The sequence below is a fragment of the Pleurodeles waltl genome, chromosome 7 (assembly GCF_031143425.1).
Source record: "Pleurodeles waltl isolate 20211129_DDA chromosome 7, aPleWal1.hap1.20221129, whole genome shotgun sequence".
In the NCBI taxonomy this organism is placed as follows: Eukaryota; Metazoa; Chordata; class Amphibia; order Caudata; family Salamandridae; genus Pleurodeles; species Pleurodeles waltl.
In genome coordinates, this window is record NC_090446.1 from 154,883,863 (window position 1) to 154,908,312 (window position 24,450).

General features: G+C 43.7%; 1 protein-coding gene across 2 annotated transcripts in view; it reads left to right on the forward strand.

Moving 5' to 3' along the window:
* Positions 1 to 22,993, forward strand: part of LOC138303899 (piezo-type mechanosensitive ion channel component 2-like) — a 733,706-nt gene extending 710,713 nt beyond the window's left edge. For both annotated transcript variants that reach the window (XM_069243434.1, XM_069243435.1), the window contains 2 exons: positions 13,196 to 13,430; positions 20,428 to 22,993. In XM_069243434.1, the coding sequence (XP_069099535.1) occupies positions 13,196 to 13,430; positions 20,428 to 20,683 (491 nt within the window). In that variant the 3' untranslated portion in view covers positions 20,684 to 22,993. The remainder of the gene's footprint in view (positions 1 to 13,195; positions 13,431 to 20,427) is intronic.
* The last annotated feature ends 1,457 nt before the right edge of the window (positions 22,994 to 24,450 follow it).

Sequence of the window (24,450 nt, forward strand, 5' to 3'; positions counted from 1 at the left end):
ACACTTACAAGCTCATCTCTCTTTTTCTGTTTATCCGTTTTTTGTCATTCTGACTTTGTTTTGATTGTTGCATTATTATCTTTCTGCTAAAATAGTGTGTGAATTTTACTGTTTGGTTCTCTGGCTTCTGTGTTGGTATGATGCAGCTAAAAAAGAAAACATTCAAACCATCCCAAACAGGTTTCTCAAGAGACCATGGGGCTCATTTACAAGCCCCTAGCGCCACTGGAGCGTCACTTTCATCAACGCTCCAGTGGCGCCTGTGCCCTTTTCCACATTTACAAGGTGGCGCTAAGCCACTTTGTGTGGCTTAATGCCACCTTGTATATATTGGCCCCCCCAGACACAGTTTTCTGTGGTAGAGAGGCATGTAATGGGTGTTGCTGTGGGCATTTCCACGCAACACCCATCGCTTTTGACACTGCCCCTGATTTATGAGAAATCATAAATCTGAGGCAGCGCCAAAAACTAATGCCATCCCAGGGGTGGCGTTAGAGTGGGGCAACGAGGAGAAATAGTTATTTCTCTTCCTTTGTGCTTTTTCTATATGTACTGCATTCTGCAGAACACATAGAAAAAGCAAAACATCATAAATGATTGTTTATGTGCAGGAAGGGACACCTTCCTTCACATAAATAATTATTCCCTGCAATGCAGGCACCCTTGCACTATGCCTGCATGGGTGCTAGGCAGATGACGTTAGTGCTAGGCAACACACAGGGGTGTGCCATATTGTTGTAAACATGGCGCATCCCTGCATTTTTTAAATGTTGGACTGCGGCGCTGCCAAATTTGGCATAGCTCCTCGCTCCAAAATGTCCTTGTAAATGAGGCCCCAAGTTTCTTGCATCATTTCAGTATCAAATTTGGTGATATAATACATCCAGGCTGGTTTCTACTGTTTGGAGCAATAATCCGTACTATTCCAACGGACTAACTTTATGAAGGAGTCGTTCTCGTTAACTAAATCTGAAACAAAAGAGAGTTTGATGCATTAGTTACTGCCTCAGACAGTATGAAAAGTGTTGAGAGTCAATCAATAGACTCTAAATCAGACAAGGAGGCAACTCTGTTTGTAACTGGAATGAGAGGTCGAACAGGTCCACAAGTCATAGGTGGTGCTGTGGTGGCCCAAACTTCATCCTTGGTTGCCAGTTCTTATAAAAGAACCCTAATGGAAGAACTCTGATACTACAATGCAAGGAGCTACACTTGTTATTACGTATAATCAGACAATGGGCTAGACACGGATACATACATTTGATAACAGTGCAATCCACCTTCTGATTGTCTGAAGAGTGTCCTCTTGCTACTTCTCATAACATAGTAGCCACTGTTATGATATGAGGCTGCTCCTTCAGATGTCTACATATTCGTTTCAAAAGGAGCTTATGGAATTGTCAGGCAGCCCAAGAAAAAGGGAAGGCTTTACACAGACTTCAAACCTCTGACTGCCAACAAGTGATACTTTTCCTGTACATATTTCATAGGAAAATTAATTTATTCATATTAATTTTGCATTACGTTTACAAAGAAGAATTGCAAATGAAAATATTTCAAAATAAATATAGGGGCAAATTTAAGGAAAGTGGTGCTGTACCTAGTTCAGCGCCTCTTTCCTTGCACCCCTTAGCACCACCCTACCACCACCATGCCTGCCCGTATCTAAGATATGGCGCACCAATGCGCAGGGTAGGGGGCAAGAGCGTCAACATTGATGTACTGTTCAGGGTTAGCACCAAAATTTTGGTGCTAACCCTGAACAGTACATAGGGGCCCATTGTAAACATTGGTGTGCCCACTTTTAACGCCTGCTCTGAGCAGGCGTTAAAAGTGCCAAAAAAATGACGGAAGGAAATCTCTCAGCCTTTAAGATATTTGAGAAATCTCTTAAATCTTTTGGCCCTCCTTGCTCACATTATGCATGGCGCGTGCATAATGTAGCGCAAAGGGTTACACAGTGGAGCAATGCAAGCATTGCGCTACTTTGTAAATTTGCCGCGGGGAAAAGGCCACCTTAGTGTAAAAAAATTACGCTAAAGTGGTGCTAGGGCCTCTTAAATCTAGACCATAGTTTTTTAAGTTCACAAAATATTTGTGATTCGAGTTTGAGATGTCACTCGTCACCACCCACACCTCGCCATACCTACCAAATCCCACCACAAAATCTATGACATACCTCATCCAATAACATACTTCCATCATATTCCATCATGCCATCAGCACTCTACAACCACAGCTCACTACAACAGGCCCCACGCCATCATTAAATAATCCAGCAATATGAAGCTGTGCTAGTAGCCTATGACAGGCACATGTACATGCAAGAAATTTCTGTCTGCTGAGGCACGCTGCCCCCCAACCACAAGCATGCCTCTGTCCACATTGCCTGTCATTGGGTCATTAAGGTGTTCAAGCTACAGACACATCCAGTCTTTGGCCTCTCTGCATAGCTGACAGAGCGATGGACACGTGCCACTGTAATCTTGGGAAAGCATGTCAATGAGGACCCACAGCTGTCAAAATATGTACAGTGACAAAGTTGCCTATAGATGAGTGGGTGTGTTGTGTGTGTAAGGGAGATGGAGATGTGTGGGAGATGAAAAGACTGCAAAAGGACAGAGTGAAAGAGAGTGTTGAACAGGATAATAATGGTGTGAGAGACTTGCAGATGGAGGAGTCCAAAAAGATTTATTTATACTTCAATTGCTCCGAATTTGTGTCATTTTTTGCGCAAATTCGGCGCAAACCTAGCTCATATTTCTATTTTGACATTTGACACATCTAGCGTCAAAATATAGGAGTTTGCACCATTTTTTGGATGTGTGTACCTACCTTGCGTCAATGAGATGCAAGGTAGGCGTTCTCATCTAAAAACATCATGCTATCCCCATAGTCCCATATTTATTCCACCATGCTAAAATGTCGCACGGGTGGGAGGAGGGCTAAATAATGGTGTAAAGTTTGCCTTGGACCATTATTTAATACCTGGGTCAGACCAGGTGTTAGGGGACCTGTGGACCCATTTCCATGGTCAAACACCATGGAATGGGCCCACAGGCACCCACCCCAAGCCCCAGGAACACCCCCATCCACACCATAGGGACATCAGAGGATGGGGACCCCATCCCAGGTGAGTAGGTTAAGTATAGGTAAGTATTAAAAAGAAAATGTAAGTGCCATCGAGGGCCCTAACTTAGGGCCCCTTGCATGGCACAGGGTGCAATGGCCATGCCGGGGAGACACTTGTCCCCTGTGCTGGCCATTGAGATGGTGGGCATGACATGACAGGAGTCATGTTTTTGGTGGTTGTGCGCCAGGAGATGGTATTAGTTTGGTTAGGGGCATTTTTTTTGCCTCTAACCAGGCTAGCGTCATTTCTTGACGCAAAACCCCCTCCTTCCCTACCGCTACTTTTTTAATGCATATTTGGTGCAAACCTAACTCCAAATTTATACTTTGGTGCTAGATCAGTCTATCACCAAAGTTTTGGAGTTAGTCATTTTTTGCCTGCGGAAAACTACCTTGTGTCAATGAGACACAAGGTAGGCGTTCCTGGGCAAAAAATTACGATATGCCTTCGCACCATATTTATCTCCTCGTGCTAAAATCAAGCATGGGGAGAAGAGGGCCTTAAATAATGGCGCTAAGCTTGCCTGAGTCAGGGCCGGCGTTAGGGGACCTGTGAGTCTATTTCCATGGTCAGAGACCATGGAATGGGCCCACAGGTGCCCTTCCCTAGCCCCAAGGACACCCCCACCCACACCAGAGGGATGCCAGTGTATGGGGCGACCCCATCCCCTGGCGAGTAAGGTAAGTATATATATATTGTTTTAAGACGTGCCATAAGGGGACCTAACTTGGGCCCTCCTCACGGCACTGGGTCCAATGGCCATGCCCAGGGGACATGGCCATTGGGGTGGTGGACATGACTCCTGTCTTCACCAGGAGTCTTGTCCATGGGGGTTATGTGACAAAGGATGACGCTAGTCTGGTTAGAGGCATTATTTATGCCTCTACCCATACAAGCATCATCCTTTGACGCACAACCTCCTGTTCCCCCTACGCCTCCCGGCTAGCATCCTTTTTCATGACGCTAGCCGGGCCTTACCTACTGTCATACCATATATATGACGCCTGGCCGATGTCTTGGGATGGCGCTATCCGGCGGTATACTTTTTCACGCACAACTGCGTTAGCGCAGCGCAGCTTGGCGTGAAAAAGTAAAAATCAGAGCCATAATTCACATAGCTAATGCACACAAAGCCTCGGAGCTGCTTGTGAGACTATGGGGCAGATTATTGAAAAGTGGCGTTGCTCCTACTGCAGCACCACTTTTCCTGTGTCCCTTAGCACCTCCAAACGCCACAGTGGTAGCACTGTATTTAAAATACGGCCCACCACGGCGGTAGTTAGGGTGACTATCGTCATCATTTTTCACGCTGGTCCGGTGCTCTGCAGGATTAGCGTAAAAAATAATGATGCTAATCCTGCAAAGCACCCAGAGGCCCATTGTAATCAATGGGGGCTTCTTTTTAATGCCTGCACTTAGCAGGTGTTAAAAAATGCCGATACAAATGGCACAAAGGAATCTCATACATTCCTTTGCACCATTTTACGCCCCGTCCCTAGTGCCAGAACACCCCCCTTGCAACATTATACCTGGCGCAGGCATAATGTGGCACAAGGGGTTACAAAGTGGCGCAATGCAGGCATTGCACCAATTTGTAAATATGGTGCAGCGTTTATGGCCTCATTGAGCCACATTTGCGTAAAAAAAATTACGCAAATGTGATGCATGGAGGCGCTAGGGGCTCTTAAATAGATTTGACAGTAAATTTTATTGCAAAAATGGGAACAGATTCCAGACTTCCAGTTCAGTATAAAATAATTTCAGCCATCGTCCTAAGGATCATGAAATGCCCAAACTGATTTTTTTCTTTATACTTTGGAACATTTTATTTATTATCAGCAGTGGCTATAAAGAAGGTGAGGAGCAGGATTCAGTACCACTCCTTTGTTGAGAACTTTTTAACCTACATTTAATGTACATTTAATAAATCACTGTTGGCTAATACACCCTAATGGCTGACACCACAAGATCTAATCCAAATGTCAAAAAAGTAGACCAGGACTGTTCTCAGGGAGGGGCACAGGATCAAGTACTTTGATGCTGACTTGGACACACAAAAAGTGAATAATCACTCTCTCACGCTCCCTCGCGCACAGTGCCATCACTGGCACTCGGGGTAAAGGGACGAGAGCATTGTGTCAAAGTGCAAGGGACACAACATGGCCAATCACTGTATGGCTTCAAAATAAAAAAACATGATTGGCCATATTCTGTGAACCTCCTACCCCTGCATTGCTTCTTGCATGGACAAGTCGCTGGACTGGAGGCCTACCACCTTGCTCCCGAACCAGTTCAGAATCTGCACCCATGCTGTTCATTTTATTGAACAGCTTGAAAGCAGCACTAGTATTAGTTGGGGCAGGCAAACTCCACAACTCCTTGCGAGACCAGAGGGTTGTGGATGTGGTCCCTCAGCTTCCTAAGATTGTGTGGGTCAGAGAGGCTTCAAGCGCTCATGTGGAGTGGGTCAGAGCATGACCCTGGTCCAGCCCAACACGTACACTTCCCTTCAAGGCCATGGAGGGTGGAGACCTTGTTGTCAATCAAGCTCCGCACCACCGCCAGTCTAATTAAAAAATTAAGGCACGCGGCCCATGATGCAAATAAAAGAGCACCGTGGTTGGGCCAAAAAAAAACCATTTAATTCAAGACACAGTAAGGGAACTGTAAATTACAGAGTGTGGCAGCTCATAATGGGCGTGGCAGTGCCCTAACACCACAATGGAAAATCCACCACTGATAGTTTTCAAAGAAAACGAGGCATTAGGAAGATAGTTTGGCTAGTGGTGAAGGTAGGGAAAGCGGATGACAGCTGCAAGGTAAGAGCAGTAAGAGATAAGAGGAGGACACATTTAGGGCCATGGGAGGTGCCAGAAAAATGTTTAAAAACCCAAATTTAAAACATTTTGAATGGCACTGAGCGAATGAAACGTATGCAAAGCAAGTGTCTCCCCAACCTTCCCAGGTTCAGTTACTTTCTTTGCTTCTGCCTTTCTTCTTTTTCTCACATACTGTCTATTGTTTGCTCCCTCATTCTGTTCCCTCCCTTTATCCATCTTTCTTTTCTTGTTCCAGCTTTATCTTTATTTGTACATGTTTTTCGCTCTCATTTTCAAATTCATTTTTGTTTTAATATTTCTTTCCATTTTTATTATATCTATTCTTCCACATTTCTGTCTTTATTTTCATCGTTCTTTCCTACTTTTAGTTTGTCTGCCTTTTGGTCATTTCTTTGGTCATACGTCGTTCTTTTTTCTGTCTCTATAACTTTTTTCTTTCTTTAATTTTTCCTTCTATTGTCCTCATTCCCTCTTCCTTTTAATTAGCTTTTTTATCTTTGTCCTCTCATTTTGTTTGCCCCTCTTTTCTTTTCTCTTTCATTTGTTTCCATCTTTTCCCTGCATCTTTCCTTTTCTTCCCCTTCCTCTCCTTATTTCTCTCACATTTATTTTTTATTTTCCCGTCACTTTTGTTTTTCTTTTCAATTGTCTTTATTTCTTCTACCGTCTCTCGCTTTTTCTCTCACTTATTCACAGTCCCAGGTATTCTTGGGATGCTAACGCCCCACCTCTTAGTCACATCCTGCTATTCGGTTGTATGTTAATTTTCATTTTTCAACTCATCTTTGAGAGGCTGATGAAGTGTGATTAGGCCATAAACTGCGAATAAATCATTTAATGTTATAGAAAGACACTGGCCCTGAAGGAAATCCCCCGCCCTTGCTGAAGCTGCTATAGCAGTTGACGTTTAACTCCCTTCCTTGGGACGACCATGGCTGAAGAGAAGGAATCCTGAGTAAGAGGGCTCCTTCACTTGTTGTGACAGAGGCCTTTAAAATTAATTGCGAGGTCTGATTTTAAGGAACATCTGTCAGAATATAAATAAGAAACAAAAGAAGAAATACATTTAAGAGTAAATCACTGTGAATAACCCATTAGAAAGAGAAATGCCTTTTAAATTGTACTACTAGTTATCAAGAATCTGTGACCAGGATTCTGATTTTCACCCTAACACTATATGAAACCCTACCCTTCGATAGAGCTTCACAATACCCCAAACCTGAACACTAAACTGGCCAGTATCAAAACCTAACACAACCCTAATCCCAATAATGATTAAATCATTAATAATGTAGAAGTGTGTTTCTGAACTGTATTCATTATTACTTAAAGTAAATATTACACATACTCACTTTATTTTAGTCGTAAATGTTTTTTGTAACCTTTTCTTCCTTTTCCAAGTATTACCATTTCTGAGTACTCCCTTTTTTTCACAAGGCAAGGGAAATGAGCTACTTCGCTTTAAGACACCTGATATAGGTAACCCACCTTCATCGACCGCGGAGGTCTATATTCAAATGTAGATTTTCCTAGTAGTTTATGTAGGAAAGTCTTAATTTTATTAAAGACACGGAGGCGAGTATTATGCAATAGTCTTTTCTTTATTTTAATAGCAGCTCCAGTCAAGAATAAACTACAAATCCCATAAGGCAAACAAAGAACAGCCAATGGGAATGCAAAAGTAGTTTCCAATAATGCACCAATCACCAACAATAAACTGTAATAATACCTATCTTGACTGAGAACAGCCCTCTTTTCTTGTGCGAGACTCAATGAGAAGTAAATAACGGAATAATAGAACAGCAAATACAGAACGCCAAACAAAGCGACAAAAGTTCTTGTCGACAGTATAAAAGTCTCTGAAGGAAGACCGGTAGATTGTGATGATCCATCCTTAGAAAGTCCTTGCAAGGAAATGTCGTGGATGATCCCGTACCAGAAGGGTCTCTAGGAAGAGGTCTGCTGTGACGATGTAGAAGCTGAAAGGGAGGGTAACAAAACAACAACGTTAGAATTTGTAGAGGCGTGATAATACTCGCCTCCGTATCTTTAATAAAATTAAGATTTTCCTTCATAAACTACTAAGAAAATCTACATTTTAATGGCAAGACCGGAGGCTCCTATTATGCTATTTTAAAGCGTATTAATTACATTTAAAGAGGCATGTTGAATCGGTTTACAATAAAACACTTTAAAAATATTGTCATTAGACCAGTCAGCCGACCTGAGAATATCCTCCAAACGAGACCTGGCCCAAAAAGCTTTGGACGCCATTGCTCCTCTAGCCGAATGAGCCCCAAAGGCAGAGGTATCAATGCCCGCCAAGGACATAACCCAACGGATCCATCTAGCCAAGGTAGGAGAGGACACAGGATTGAAAGGTTTCCTGAAGGAAATCAGTAACTGGGTAGAGGAGGACTTTCTGAGACCGGCTGTCTGTTGTTCATAAATTTTTAAACAATGGCCTACACAAAGTTTAGGATGATCAGGAAAAAAGGGATAAAAAAACTGAAGAGAGATTATTTTTAATACGTCTCGACATATTAAACACAACTCCTGAGCTGACGAGCTGTCACATCTAAGGCTCTAACATCAGATAGACGTTTGAAAGAAACTAAACATAAAAGCATGGCGAGCTTAGCCGACAATTGTTTCAATGATAACAAAGAATTGTCAGGCCAAGACATTAACAGTTTTAACACAGCATTCACATCCCATAAGAAACTGTATTTAGGTTGCGGAGGATTGGAATATTTTACGCCCTTAAAAAGACGGCAGACCAACGGATGTTCTCCAGCTGGCTTTCCTTGAATACAAGAATCAGCGGAAGAGATAACTGACCTATATAAATTAATGGTACGAAAGGACTTACCTCTACTGGCTTCCGCAGCCAGAAAGTTGACAATCAAAGATACATCCGCTGTAAAGGGATCAACCTGTCTTCCCATACACCAGCTATGCCAGAGAGACCAAGCTGATCTATATGCTTTCTTTGTTCCAGGGGCTGTTGCCCGGTCGATGAAGGATGCAGCTTCTGCCGAAATAGGAACGCTAAGTCGGGATTCCCCAATATTTTCCAAGCCGATAAAATAAGGGTCTCTTGAAGAACGAGACTGTGATGGAGGCCTTATGGATTGGACAGGAGATTCGGAAGTGAGGGAAGCAATAGCGAAGGTTTGATTTACAGTTCCAGGAGGGACGGAAACCACACCTGGGAGTGCCATAAGGGGATGACAAGAACTAGAGAAGCTTGTTGACGTCTGACTTGAGCCAGTACTCTGGAATTTAAAATAAATGGGGGAAAAGCGTAATTGAGGGAGGATGACTAGTCCTGAGAGAACACGTCGAAGGCAAGAGCCAGAGGATCCGGATGCCAACTGAAAAATCGTGGAAGTTGAGCATTGAGACGGGATGCAAAAATATCTAAATGGAAGGGGCCCCACCAGTAGAAAAGGTTCTTGAACACCAGCGTGTTGAGCATCCAATCACTGGAATCTCGGAAATAACGGGAATACCAATCCGCTACGACATTGAGGTTGCCTGGAAGATATTCTGCTTGAACTGATATTCTGTTTTGAAGACAGAACTCCCAGAACACTTTTGCTAATTCCGCTAAAGGTTTGGATTTTGTGCCTCCCAGCTTGTTGATGTGATGTACCGCCGAAATGTTGTCCATTCTGAGCAGGACTGAACAAGAGATTTTGTCTCTTGCGAGGCTCCTGATTGCAAAGGAGCCAGCAAGCATCTCTAAGCAGTTTATGTGCAGTTTTGACTCCTCAAGAGACCATGAGCCTTCAGTCGAGATTGTACCACACCGGGCTCCCCATCCAGACAGACTTGCATCTGACTCTAATACAAGATCTGGGGCTGATGCAAAGATAGTCCTGCCATTCCAGTAATCTAAATGGTCTATCCACCATTGGAGTTCTGCGTGCAAATCTTGGTCCAGAGCGATGAAATCTGTATAAGCCAGCCCTTTTTGTAGGTGACGTATTTTTTGTCTCTGCAAAGCCCAGCAATGTAGTGGACCCGGAAAGATCGCCTGGATTGAAGAAGAGAGCAGACCTACAATTCTTGCCAAGGATTTGAGGGATAACCGAGAACTGCGTAAAATAAGGAGAATTTCCAACTTTATTGATTTGATTTTTGATGATGGCAGAAGAAGCGTAGCTGCGACCGAATCTACTAAGAAACCTAGAAACTCGATCTTTTGAGACGGATCCAAGAAGGATTTTTCGTAATTTATGATAAAACCTAAAATTCTCTAATAGGGAAGAAGTAAGGTGAACCTGAGACAGCAGAGAAGTGCAACTCTGACACATAATCAGAATGTCGTCTAAGTAGATAACGAGACGGACGCCTCGGGCCCTGAGAAAGGATGCTACTGGCTTCATTCGTTTTGTGAAGCACCACAGAGCGGAAGACAGGCCGAAAGGAAGAGATGTGAAACGGAAATACTGACTGGCCCATTGGAACTGAAGAAACTTTTGGGAAACAGGATGGATGTGAACCGAAAGATATGCATATTGGAGGTCCAGCCTTACCATCCAATCTCCCTGAAGTAATGTATCCCTGAGATGTAGGATGGTCTCCATCTTGAAGTGTCGATAAAGAACGAACTGATTGAATTGTTTCAGGTTGATAACTGGGCGCATCTTCTTGTTCTTTTTCTGAACCAGAAAAATTGAGCTGAAAAAGCCCAAAGGATCTAGATCGCAAGGAATAATTGCTTGCTTGTGCAGCAGAGATTGAATTTCTGTCGAAATTAATTCTGTCATTTGGAGAGAAAACTGAGGAGAAGGAGGAAGACTTCCCTGAAAAGGCTCTGAAAAGAGCTCTATAACATAGCCTTAAACTGTATTTAAAACCCAAGGATCTTTTGTAAGATACTCCCATTTTGACAGGCATTGAGAAATACGACCCCCCCACCGCTGGAGCACAAACATGCTGACTTACCGGCTTGTGCAGCGCATCTGGTGTTGCGGCTTCCTTTGGATCTGAAGACCCTGCTCCTTTGGGGGTAGACTGCGGTCTGTAGTCTTGAAACATGCTGTTAGAATAGGGACCACAGGAACCTTGATTAGCGTAGGAACGGCCGGCAAAGCGGTTCCTACCTCTGCCAGCCCTGGTAAAAACCCGAGAGGCAAACATCTTTTTTAAAGATTGCTGCGCCTTATCCAGAGAAGAGAAAGTTGGCACGTACTTGCTCAATTCTTTTATGAATGAGTCCCCGAAAAGCAAGCCTTGTGCCTTCACACCTGGATCCGAACCTGCTAGGTTGAATAGTTTTGGATCAAGCTTAAGCAAGAGCCCTTTCCTCCGTTCGTGTGTAATGGAGGAATTTGCGTTCCCCAACAAACAAACCGCACGTTGTGCCCATAACGAAAGCTCCTCCGGGTCAATAGCCACATGTTCCAGACGGGCAGTCTCCGCCATATCAAAAATGCGGGTTAAGGGCCCCACAATGTCCAAGAGTTTGTCTTGGCACGTCGACCAAGCTTTATCAACCCCCTTACGAGGATCATTGCCGTATTTGGTGAAGAACGTAATCAAAGAGGTGTCAATGGTAGGGGTTGCCGTAATTTTGGATGATAAGGCGGGACATGGACACTCCGACTATAATTTTGCCCGGACCTGTTTGTCTAATGGAGTACGAAGTCTGGCTGTTACATAGTCTGCCACATGATCGGAAGGGACCCACTCTGTGGAATTTGTATGCTGAATATCACCTGGGTCAAACACTGGCACCCCTTGCGAATCATAAATCGTGTTGGACCCTGAAGACTTGTGGACTGCAGCTTTGAATTTTTTGTGTGGAGCAGGGGAAAGAAGCTCTCCAACGTCCTGGTCGGAGTTATCCGCATCCAAATCAGGGTCCTGCATCTCATCATCGGTGTCCAAATTTTTTTTAATTTTAATAGGGGAAGATAAGTGTTTAGATTTGGCCATGCATTTCTTTGAGGATTTAGCTATTAACCCCTCCTTACAAGGAGGCCCTTGAGGAACCATGTCCTCTGCCAAAGGTGAAGCTTTGTAACAACCTGATAGCGTCGATTGAAAAAAATTTGAGGTGGCGAGACGCTTTCTGCTTTCCCCCGCAGAATGGGCCAGCATGGTCTTGGACACTAAATTCACTACAGAGTTTTCCAAATTTTTTGACAGTTTCTGCCAAGAGGCAGCCATAGTCTGATCCACAGACAATTGTATGAAATCATTAAGATTTTCCTTTAGGACGTCTTCCTCCTCCTCATGCGACAAATGAGACAGAGAACTGTCCATGGTAGCAGTCCAGAAAACCAGCACCTACACTGAGGTAGGAAAGGGTTAATTTTTTTCAAGGAGAGAGAAAAAAGTGTTGCTGGACTCCGCCTATGGGCGGGGCAGGAAAGCCTGAACAAATCTGTGCAGAGATAAACACTCCCACCAAGGAGCCGGTAGAAAGGGGCAAAGAGAAAGGCTCCTGCTTTGAAGAAACGATTTTCAAAGGCTGAAACGCTGTGTCGGTAAGCAAACAAAACCACAGCTGTGTTCAGGGGCGCGTTTGCCGTGGGGAAAATTAATGAATGAACCTGCAGAGAAGTTACAGGGTCCTGCAGGCGTCGGAAGGCCGAAAGGCAAGGATCGCGTTGAGAAACCGAGACGCTTTCTCCACAGCGCGCGGCGGCAACCGGAATGCCGACGTGCGCTGAAGAGACACAACGGACCAAAATGGCCATTAAAGCGCGAGCGCGGCGCAAAAGGAAGAATATAATGCGGTTTACAAGCCGACTGGGAACATAAGCAAACAAAGTTAATGAGCCATGAAAACACAACGTTTACACACTACGCAACCGTGAAAATATAATAGTGTGACAAAGGAAAAAATAATACTTATCTTGACTGCGAGCAGCAAGAAAAGACGACTGTTCTCGGTCAAGATAGGTATTATTACAGTTGATTGTTGGTGATTGGTGCATTATTGGAAACTACTTTTGCGTTCCCATTGGCTGTTCTTTGTTTGCCTTATGGGATTTGTAGTTTATTCTTGACTGGAGCTGCTATTAAAATAAAGAAAAGACTATTGCATAATAGGAGCCTCCAGTCTTGCCATAAAATTCAAGTCTCTTGGTTCCACAATCAGTGAATCATTAATCTGTGTCTCTTTCTCTCTACACTACAAAAAACGTGTTTTTTCCTAAAAGCTCAATGTATGACTAAACCTTTCTTCTGAAACAATTTACAGCTCATTCTCACAAGCCAGAAGATGTGGAGAAATATGCCTTCTTCCGTAATGTTACCATGAAGCTGCAACATCTGTCGGTGAACTCAACAACCAGCCAGGTTACAGAGTGGTGGAACTTTCAGGAGTGGAGTCCCAGTTGTTCCGGTTCTGGGAAAGGATGTAGCAAGACTATAGAACTGGTGATCTACAACGACAAGGCTAGCCCACAGAGTCTGGGATTCTTGGCTGGATACGGGTGAGCTTTCCGAGATTTGTGGAAATCAATCAATCACGTTACTAACTACAATCCTTTAACCAATAGAATTACTGAAATTGTCACATTTGTTTCAGGCCCGAATACAAATGTGTTTATATGAGCAAAATTGTATAAATGGTTGAGTGAGTTCTTTAGCACACCAATATCGTAAGATGGTTGCTTGGCAGGGCTTAGAGTCCGAAGTCAACAGAGAAATAAAATCAGTTTTTTTACTCTTCAGAGAGTTGTCAAAGGTTTAAAAAGATGCACTGTCAATATGGCTGTCCTAAGCATGAGGCGAGCAAGACATGTCAAAGACTGAAATGCACAGTTAGTAACCAGTAGGATAATTCCACAAGGAGAATGTGTGATGGAACAACACATGCGGGAACCACACATGCCTTTTTAATGCGGTCGGAACAATGACCGTGTTGTTTCCACACATGCCTTTACCACACATGCCTTTACAATGATTTTTCGTTATAAAAGCATGCCTAGTAAAGGCTTGTGTGGGAGCGGCTTGCTTGGTTTTATCATGCTACCCCACCCACCTGCCCTAAGGCCCAAAAGTACCCCACCCCTAATACTTAAACTACCCCGAACCCCACACCCTGCCCATAAAACAAAACTACCCCACCCCACCACCACCTGTCCTAAAAACAAAACTAGCTGACCCCCCACTGGCCCTAAAAACAGAACTAGCCCGACACCACCACCCAGCCCCTAAAAACAAAACTACCCTGACACCCACCTTGAGCCCTAAAACCTTCCCGACCCCCACCCTATAAACAACTAACCATCCCAACAGCTCTAAAAACAAAACTACCCTGACCCCACCCCCAAAAACAAAACTACCCTGACAGCCCCCTAAAAACAAAACTACTCCAACCACCCCTCCCCAGCCCCTAAAAACTGAATTACCCCACCCACCCTGAGCCCTAAACCCTTCCCTGACCCCCCAACCTACCCTAAAAACAAAACTACCCCACCGCCCTAAAAAAAAATAGCCCAAGCCCTTAATCCACCCCACCCCCAAAAACTACCCCAACTGTGTCCCAGCCCCACTTACCTGACCACACCCTCTCCCGATCCACCCTAAAAAATAAACCCAAACACCCCCCAACCCTGCCCCTAAAAAATAAAAGTAGCCTAACTCACCAACCCCAAGCCCTTTATCCACTCCCCACCCCTAAAAACTACCCCAACCCTGCGAGACCCCCCACCCTAAGCCCTACCCTTAAAAGAAATCCCAAAACACACCCCACCCCTCCCCTAAAAAAACAAATAGACCAACTCCCACCCTAAGCCCTTTATCCACCCCACCCCTAAAAACTACACCCCAACCCCACTTACCTGATGGCTTCCTCTACGATCCACTTTGCCTTTTCCTCTGCCTTAACCACCATATGGGTATTTAGCACATGAATGGTTAAGGCAGAGAAAAAGACAGTCGTTGTTCCGGCAAGCGTGGTTACGCTTGCTTGAGAAACATCCATGTTGTTCCCAATGCGTTGTTCAGGACGTTTCCCCCACAATGATAGTCAAATTTAAATTTGTGTCCATATCCTGAGAGGCGGTAATTCACTTTCCTAGAAACACACATTATTGTGGAAACATTTTGGGGGTCATTCTGACCCTGGCGGCCGGTGGCCGCCAGGGCTACCGACCACGGGAGCACCGCCAACAGGCTGGCGGTGCTCCCGGGGGCATTCTGACCGCGGCGGTTCAGCCGCGGTCAGAAAGGGTAAACCGGCGGTCTCCCGCCGGTTTACCACTGCCCGTTGGAATCCTCCAAGGCGGCGCAGCTTGCTGCGCCGCCGAGGGGATTCTGACACCCCCTACCGCCATCCTGTTCCTGGCGGTTCGGCCGCCAGGAACAGGATGGCGGTAGGGGGTGTCGCGGGGCCCCTGGTGGCCCCTGCAGTGCCCATGCCAGTGGCATGGGCACTGCTGGGGCCCCTGTAAGAGGGCCCGCTTGTATTTCACTGTCTGCTTAGCAGACAGTGAAATATGCGACGGGTGCAGTAGCACCCGTCGCACCTTCCTACTCCGCCGGCTCGATTACGAGCCGGCTTCATCGTGGGAAGGACGGTTTCCCCTGGGCTGGCGGGCGGCCTTTTGGAGGCCGCCCGCCAGCCCAGGGGAAACCTCAAAATACCCACCGCGGTCTTCCGACCGCGGTACGGTATTTTGGCGGCTCCCGCCGGGCGCACGGTGACCGCGCCCGGCGGGAGTCAGAATGACCCCCTTTGTCTCTAAAGATATATTCATGAGACACACAGACCACCCCCAGGCTACCCCCACTCAAGTTTTAAAGTCTTTTGACTGAAATGTCAAATACTTGAAAAACATATTTGTCAGATGAAATCAGTAATGAAGTGCGCAGTTGGCTAGCAGTAGAATAGGAGGCAAAATGGATGTCACAATATTGAAATAGGTAGTAGTCATTTAGTCACCCACATGTCTCCGTGAGTACCTAATACGACTGAAGATACATGTAAAGCAGGCATACACTGCTCAGATCCACTGCACTCAGCACATTCGATTCACCTACAAGCCAGTATTCACACTCACAGGCTGTCTAGAGCCGTGGCAAATGAACAACGCTGGTTGTTCTTAATGAGAAATCAAATTCTCAGGGAAAACGTTATATTTATGAAGCAATTTCTCTTACTAATTTCCCAAATTGATCACCAAATTTAGCGTGAAAATGAACCAATTCCCAGACTACGGAGACAGTGTTATTTTAAAGATCCATTTGCGGGCTAAAAGCCCGGATCTATTGTGAATGTTTGACTAGTGATCATGTTCTTTCAACACTATTGCCCCACTGTCTGCGGTGCTAGAGGCTGAGATAATGCGAATATAGAAGTGTATGCTCTGTAGCTCGAATGTATTGGACTCGTCGAGGCAGAATAATATTGTTGCAAGAATTGGAGGTGATGTGGGGAGCTGTTGTTCTTCGCATAGGGAAGACATATTTTGTTCAGACAGCAGAACAGGTAAGGTTTGCACACATTAAAGCTATTTTCTACCGACATAACTATTTCCGAACTGTTAATAAATATTTAAAAAATATAAATTAATCCTGGAACAATATTTTGTGTGCGTCCTTACTCTTGTGAACCCTATCTTAGAGGTGTCTGAGCCTAACTAATTACCATAGTGGTTTGAACGATCCATGTGCTGGATCCCAGCTACATTTGTAGTCTGCATATCTCATAAGTCTATCTCCAAAGGCAATTTCTTTCTACAATAATGTGTGTTTGTAGGAAAGTACATTACCATCTCCCAGCATATACGAAGCATTACAGCGAAGCTAGTCAAGCAGTTGTTCACATTGGTTAAAATCTGTAAACAAAGTACATGTTTACATTTTTAAATAATCTTTTAATTTAGAGATCTTCCTCTGTAATATCACAGTATCTTGACTTGACACAGCCATTCCCTGGCCACAGATACTACTGTGTTCCGGCTGGGTATTAAATTACTTCCTTTCCTACTCCTCGCTCTCCAAAAAGTGCTTGTGCGAGCCGTCATTTTTTATTCTAGGAAGTATTGGTAGGTTTAGAAGTTAGATGCAGCATGTCACATTAATCACATTCACACTCTATGTCCAGTCGGAGCAATTTTGTTTTATAAAGAGTGTACCTGTATTTAAAGAGAGGAAAAGCATAAAAGGTAAAAGAAGGTACAGTAATTGAAACTAGAAGGTTTATGTGTCTTCTGGAGCCAAGGTGTTACATTTAAAGTGGAATTACACTGTGTATTCATGGCGATCAAAGATGGAGTTAGAATTTCAGTTCTGTGTCTTAAGGTAACCCTTTAAATTTAGTTGTATCAGTGTCACATGAATGAAGCAATATAAACTCTTATCATCTTGGCTGCCCTTTGTCCTACTTTCCTACCTTTAATTCCCAAAATTCACCAGTCCGCTCCTCACAAGTAAAATTAATCAAAACCACCTAAAAGAGAATCAAAACCACCTAAAAGAGAATCAAAACCACCTAAAAGAGGTCTGTAAGGGAACTAGATAAAGTCTCAGGTCACGGGGTGCTCAGGCAAATGTTTTGGGTCAGCCAAACTCCGGATGCATGGCAGTCTCCACATCTGTCTTGCACATTGGTACCAGGTCTAGGAGATTGTATTTTCATACCTGATAGAACCTAGAGCGTGTCACATAAATTCAGAGGTTTGTTTCTTGAAAAGGTGTGGTCAATGTCTGGAGGCACTGGACAAGTTGCCATTTACCAGGGACAGTGGAACTGCTGGTTTAGGGTACAACAGGGTCTCCAAACCACAATCTTGAGAACTGTTCATTTTGGGATATGGTAACGGAATGTCTCAGTGAATGGCACAGATCATAGGAACTTTGGATGAAGGAAGAAAACCCTAAACATCCCGTCAGGCTCACTGATAGGTGATGCAGGCCCTTCCAAACCCATAGGTAGCTTGCACAGCCTTCTTCAAGACCATACCTGCCCACCACTTGGACAGAGCCCAGATATTCCCTTATTGATATTAATTGAGCATTTTAGGGGAACAAGTGAGGAGGCAGGACAGGCTCACAAGCAGCCCAGCTCTTTGCTGATTCTAGCAAAACCTGTACCACTCTTAGTACAAATGCATTGCATATTACAGCTCGGTCCAGCCATGATGGCGCTGAATGTCTTCTTGGCTCCAAAGTAAGTCTTTTGTAGAGTCATCCTCCATGCAGTTCTGTGTTAACGGTCACTCAAGCTACTTTCTAAGGTCACAGGATGCCACGCTACACTCCATGCAGCTCCTCTTCTTTCAATCTCAGGTGAAAGATAGGCTCTGCTCAAAGTCTACCCTTCTATCAAGGGGATCACAACCAGTGAGTAGTGCTAGGGAGCAGTCAGTCAGATAGTGCCAAGGTGCCCATGATGCCCTTCAAGTCAGTCTGGGATTTATTTAGACAGCATCATTATTCCTGCTGGGCCGTCTAGTTAAGTGTGGGCTCTCAATCTCTGCATGTTAAGTGCTGCTTGGTAATAAGTAAGAACAGGCTGCAGCTAGCCCACTTGTTATGGGGCAGCTGAGCAGATAGGTGACCTACAGTTCCCCAGCCCAACTAATCTTTCAGAGTGAGATTAGGGAGCGGCAGTCAGATATGCAGTGAAATATAAATTATGTTATTAACCACACAAGTCAGATGAGTATGGTGGAGGAAAAATCACCTTGTATTAAAATCTTGCACAATCAAGAATTTAGAGCATTGTATTTCAGGCTGTATTTTCCATGGAGTAAACGGATTCCTTCTCAGCGCATGAAAAATCAACAAGTCCTCAAGAAACTGACAACTGTCTTGCAAAGATTCCTCGATTACAGAATTTCTAGAAATTCAAATTAATCTTCTCATCACTTGGATTGCAAAAAGAGGTCAAATCACTCAATCTTTCAAGAAATCCTGCCACTTCGTACAGGCGGCAAAGACCATTTATAAGGCCTGAAACTACATAAAATACACTCGGGGATTTGAAGGACCCCAGTTATGGGTGGCTAGATTAGAATTTCGATAGGTAAGTAGACACCTCTCCTGGCAGTAAACATTCAGCTGCAACCAACTGTCAGTCACTTCAGAGCCTGGCGTGGTTAGACTTTGGTTGCACCTCCAAGTCCACCATAACGTTGTGCTTTGCTGGGCACAATTCCAAATAAGGAGGAAACCTAGGGCCGTATTTATACTCCGTTTGCGCCGAATTTGCGTCGTTTTTTTCGACGCAAATTCGACGCTAAACTAACGCCAACTAACGCCATATTTATACTATGGCGTTAGAGGCGAATAGCGCCAAAGTTCCCGGAATGTGCGTCATTTTTTAGCGTGAACCCCTTCCTTGCGTTAATGATATGCAAGGGAGGCGTTCCCGTCTAAAAAATGACTCCCAGGCCTTTACGTGGTATTTATACTCCCGGGCAAAAGAGACGCCCGGGAGTGGGCGTGGCTAAAAACGGCGCATTTGCGCCGCTTTTTAACGCCTGGGTCAGGCATGGCGTTAAGGGACAAGTGGGCTCAAAATGAGCCCAGAGTGCCCTCCCCTGCCCCCAGGGACCCCCCCTGCCACCCTTGCCCACCCCAGGAGGACACCCAAGGCTGGAGGGACCCACCCCAGGGACATTCAGGTAAGTATTTTTTTATTTTTTTTTAATAATTTTTTTTGGCATAGGGGGGCCTGATTTGTGCCCCCCTACATGCCACTATGCCCAATGACCATGCCCAGGGGACAGAAGTCCCCTGGGCATGGCCATTGGGCAAGGGGGCATGACTCCTATCTTTACAATGATAGGAGTCATGTTGATGGGGGATGGGCGTCGAAAATAAATGGCGCAAGTCGGGTTACGACGATTTTTTCGACGTAACCTGACTTGCCCCATTTTAAGACGCCCATGCGCCATTTTCCCCCTACGCCGGCGCTGCCTGGTGTACGTGGTTTTTCTCGCGCACACCAGGCAGCGCCGGTCTGCTTGCGCCGGCTAACGCCATTCAATAAATACGGCGCCCGCATGGCGCTTCAGAATGGCGTTAGCCGGCGCAAAACTTTTTGACGCTAAACTGCGTTAGCGCAGTTTAGCGTCAAAAAGTATAAATATGGGCCCTAGTTTGATCCACTAGCTGTCTTATAGATATGTAGTAAACTGAAAAAAAGCTCAGCGCCAGGCTGAAAAGGTCAGATGATGTTGGGATTGCAGAAATACCACCCAAGTGCGAATACTTTTAATCCTGCAGCTATATATAAAGATCTAAAACGTGCTTTGGTTTACAATAACAACAAGCTTGTTGACAAAGTGAGTTGAAATGCGGAACAGTTAGTTACTTAAAGATATTTTTCTGCTAGCAAGGCACCCAAACAAGAAAATGCAATGTTAACTTTTCCATGCATGAGAAAATATATTGAGGTAAAGTGTGGACTTTACAGAGTACACAGAATCCTAAGTATTCACACTTAACTGTCTTATCTTTTCTCTTCCCCTTTAGCATTGTGGGCCTCTATATGTCTGTTGTGCTGGTCATTGGGAAATTTATTAGAGAATTCTTCAGTGGCATTGCCCGTTCCATCATGTTTGACGAGCTGCCTAACGTAGACCGTATTCTGAAACTTTGCACAGATATATTCCTGGTGAGAGAGACTGGAGACCTAGACCTTGAGGAGCAGCTCTTTGCTAAACTCATTTTCCTCTACCGATCACCTGAAACCATGATCAAGTGGACAAGGGAAAAACACGAGAACTGATCATCCAGTAGACCGGCAACCATCAGCTCAAGCACACATGAATGGATAAAAGCAAAAGAACACTATGGGACCTAATTATTGAAAGCCCTTACTGGAAGGGGCCAGTTAAGTATGGACACTTTAAAAGGGTCATTGGAGAGTGTGTGAAAGATCAACCTCATCACGTAGGAAGCAATGCAGGGTATGAGACCACACTCATAAATACCGCAAGTTATGTACACTGTGAATCTAAATAGGCAAACAGAACAATTAAAAGATTACATTTCTGATCATGACAACTTTTGAAGACTATTTCTAGTTGTTTTACAGATCCTGGGAATTGGTTCAATCTTTATATGAATGCATGTACAAAGGTGCTGCTGGTATCCCAAAAACTATTTCCAAGATATTTTTCCAGTGTAGGATATTCTGCAGACAACACTTTTTACTAATAACTAAGGACTTGCTACTAGAGTCTTTGAAATGTACATCTTACGTCATTTCAGTGTGCAGCTCATCTTCACATCAACTGCACGACTGAGACTACTCTTTGTGGTGGTGTCATGTGCATGTCCCTGCAATAAGAAAATACTCATGATATAGCACTGAAACATTTAACTCCACAAATCAATTTCTCTTACTTGTGTGGCACTTCCAAGTTGTCCCATCAAACAAATAAGTATTTGTTCAGTCTGTTTATATATGTATATAATGTATGGACAACATAGAAAACGTAAACCAGTGAATTTACCAAAAACAATCTCAAAGGAAAGAAAGCATATATCAGGCAATAAGAGATAAAAATGTCCTTCAGGCATTAAATATATCACTTCAGAGTTGAGATTGCACAGCCTCTTTACACATTGCTCTTTGAATTAAGTGATTCACTTCACACTGTCTTAACCCACATCTGCTTATTTTCAAGTGTGTATATATTTACAAAAGGTTCAATCTACTCAAGTGTTAACTCTAGCAATGCATTGTTACATATTTAATGTGAATGAGCGAAGAAACAAATGCCATCAAGCTTACCTTTCTTTTCTTTTTCAAAATCGAAGACATTTGGCAGTGTTAAGCCACATAAAATAAACAACTTCTTAGCCAGTCTTGTTCAACTGACAAAGTAAATACTTCTGTGTCCCCAAACAACATGATCAGAGAAATTCAGATACCAGCCATGATCAATATTTTCAATCAAAACAAGGAACTCAGCACCCCCACAACTAACTAGTCATAAGAATTACTCATATGTATTCATTACTATTGTGCTACTGAAAGGAGAGCATGCAGAATCCGGAAATGTTCTACATACTGGTGTGGGCCGTTGTGTTTCTCTTGCACCACGCAACACGGAGCAAGAGCGACGCAGGCCCAGAATAAGATTTATGAAGCCAAGCAAGGCCATCTTGTGTGGCCGAGTAGCTTCATTAATCAGGAGTAAAGCAACACAAATTGCTGTGTTGTGTTACTCTGCCCCAGGGAGGCATTGCATGGGTGTTCCCATGCAACATCTATGGATTTTGATGCATTCCCAGATTTACCAGAAGTGGTAGACGTGGAAATGAACCAAAAAGCTACGCCTCCCAAGGTGAGGCATAATGAGGAGAAATATCTTTATTTCTCCTTGTTACTTTCTCTTTCTCTGGGTGTTCCATTTTGCAGTCACATAGAAAGATGAATATGCCTCAGGTGATTGTTTTTGTGCAGGAAGGTGAGCTTTCCATGAACAAAAACAACCCCCTCACAATGGAGACACCCTTGCACCATGGTGCAAGGGTGCCCGCGTTGGCGCTAGGTGGCCAAAACAGCACCAGCGCAGGGGCAAAGGTAGGGATGCGCAGTATTCTTTTAAAGACAGTGCATTCCTGCCCTTTCCTTGATGTGCTGCATCACCTGGCCCTAAATATGGCCCTGGATGTTTAGATTAATCCTAATGCTCCCGTTCTGCAATGAAACATCACCTAAATAGCTGAGTACCACATTAGAAGTCAGTTTTGTATTCCTTTTCATTTAGCTTTTCATGAGCTTTTCAACTTCACATGTGTTTTCTTCCCACGCACGAAGCCTGAAATGTGAAAAGTAAAGTTATAATTCGGACATTGTACAGTGATAAAAGGACTTCTATAGTCTCATCTATTATGGGTAATAACGCAAAAACAGGACCTGCGTCGCAGGCAGAAGCGTGACATTGTTTAACTTGTCTAGCAATAATCCATGGTACCTTGTGTTGCTTGAAGTTTCATGTGTTGTCATATTTTTTAGATCTGGGCATTATCTTCTCCTACATGCATTCTCAATTTTTTTCAGAAATTAAACATTGTCTGTCACTGGCCTACATTCTTTCTTAAGAGTCTTTGTAATAGTAGCGTGCCTACCCTGTATTTATTTCCCTAAACTGCTTTGTAACTTCATAAAGCTAGATATATTGTTACTTAAGCTAATATTTAAAAAAAAATTTAGCAAGGTAAACCATTAGACGACAAAGTGAATTCTGTGGAAAATCATGAAGTACAGTATATCACACAGCTAGGAAACTGGTACATGATTGAAAATGCTCCAAAGACTGCCTTTCAACAATTGATTTGCATATATTACATCCAAATATTGTGTACTACAATTGCAAAATTTCAATGAAATGTGAACATAGACATTGCTTAGGACATGCATAGCCATCAAAGATGCTGAAAGACAAAAACTTCACCAATAGCGTCCTGAAAAATGACGCTATTGCCCCTACCCTGCGCCATGCTGCTCATTATTAAGGGTATTAAAGATGGCTACTAGTTAGCAACAACAAAGACGATATTGATGTACTCTGCAGGAGTAGTGCCAAAATATTGTCACTACTCCTGCAGAGTACATAGGAGCCCATTATAAATAATGGAAGCCCCCTTTCTGTTAAAAATGCCGTAAAAAATGACGCAAGGAAATATGTTAGTTTTCCTTGCGCCATATTTTCGCGCCCTCCCCCCCCCTTAGAGCCCCCTTTGCATACATTATGCCTGGCACAGGCATAATGTAGCGCAAAGGGTTACAAAGTGGCGCAACACATGCATTGTGTCACTTTGTAAATGTGACGTTTGGATTTTGGCCTTGTTGTGCTACATTAGCATTAAGTGTGCCCCTAAATACGGAACTATGAAGAGAGAAGAAATAGGCCATTTCCATAAGCAATGGTCAACAGTGATCTCAAAGAATTCAAACACAATCTACCTCTTGAATTTGTAGAGCACTGTACAAGTGACAATGCAAATCTAAGATAGACCACTTACATCCACGCATAGTACATGCCCTATGCATGTGGTGTTTTAATTTTACTGACGCTTCCCATTATACAGTAACTGTCAGTCTACATCACTAAAATAAACAAGCATTGGTAAAAACCAATAGGTCTGCCTCTAAAAGGCCTAGCAGTTTTCTTGGTCAATGCTTGTTTGCATTAGGAAAATAATAATTCAAAAATAACTGTTGGTGCATGACAACAAAAGTGCATGCATGGATGGGCATTTAGGATTTATTTTCTCATAAAAAGATAATTCCAAGATGGCTCTCCATGCAAAAGCTTATGCACTATTAGCCATTTTGTTTTTAAAAAACATACTTTTAGGCTTTGTTGCAATATATGTGATAATTGAATAATGTAGGTGCCATGCTTTTCGCCATAGCCTTGCATGTATTGTGGTGTCTCTATAGAAACATCTTTTCTGGTCATTTTCCAACTCTCGTGTTTCAAAAAAATTGCACCATCTGTTCCTGAACTAGAAGATTTATTTCCAAGTTATACAGTG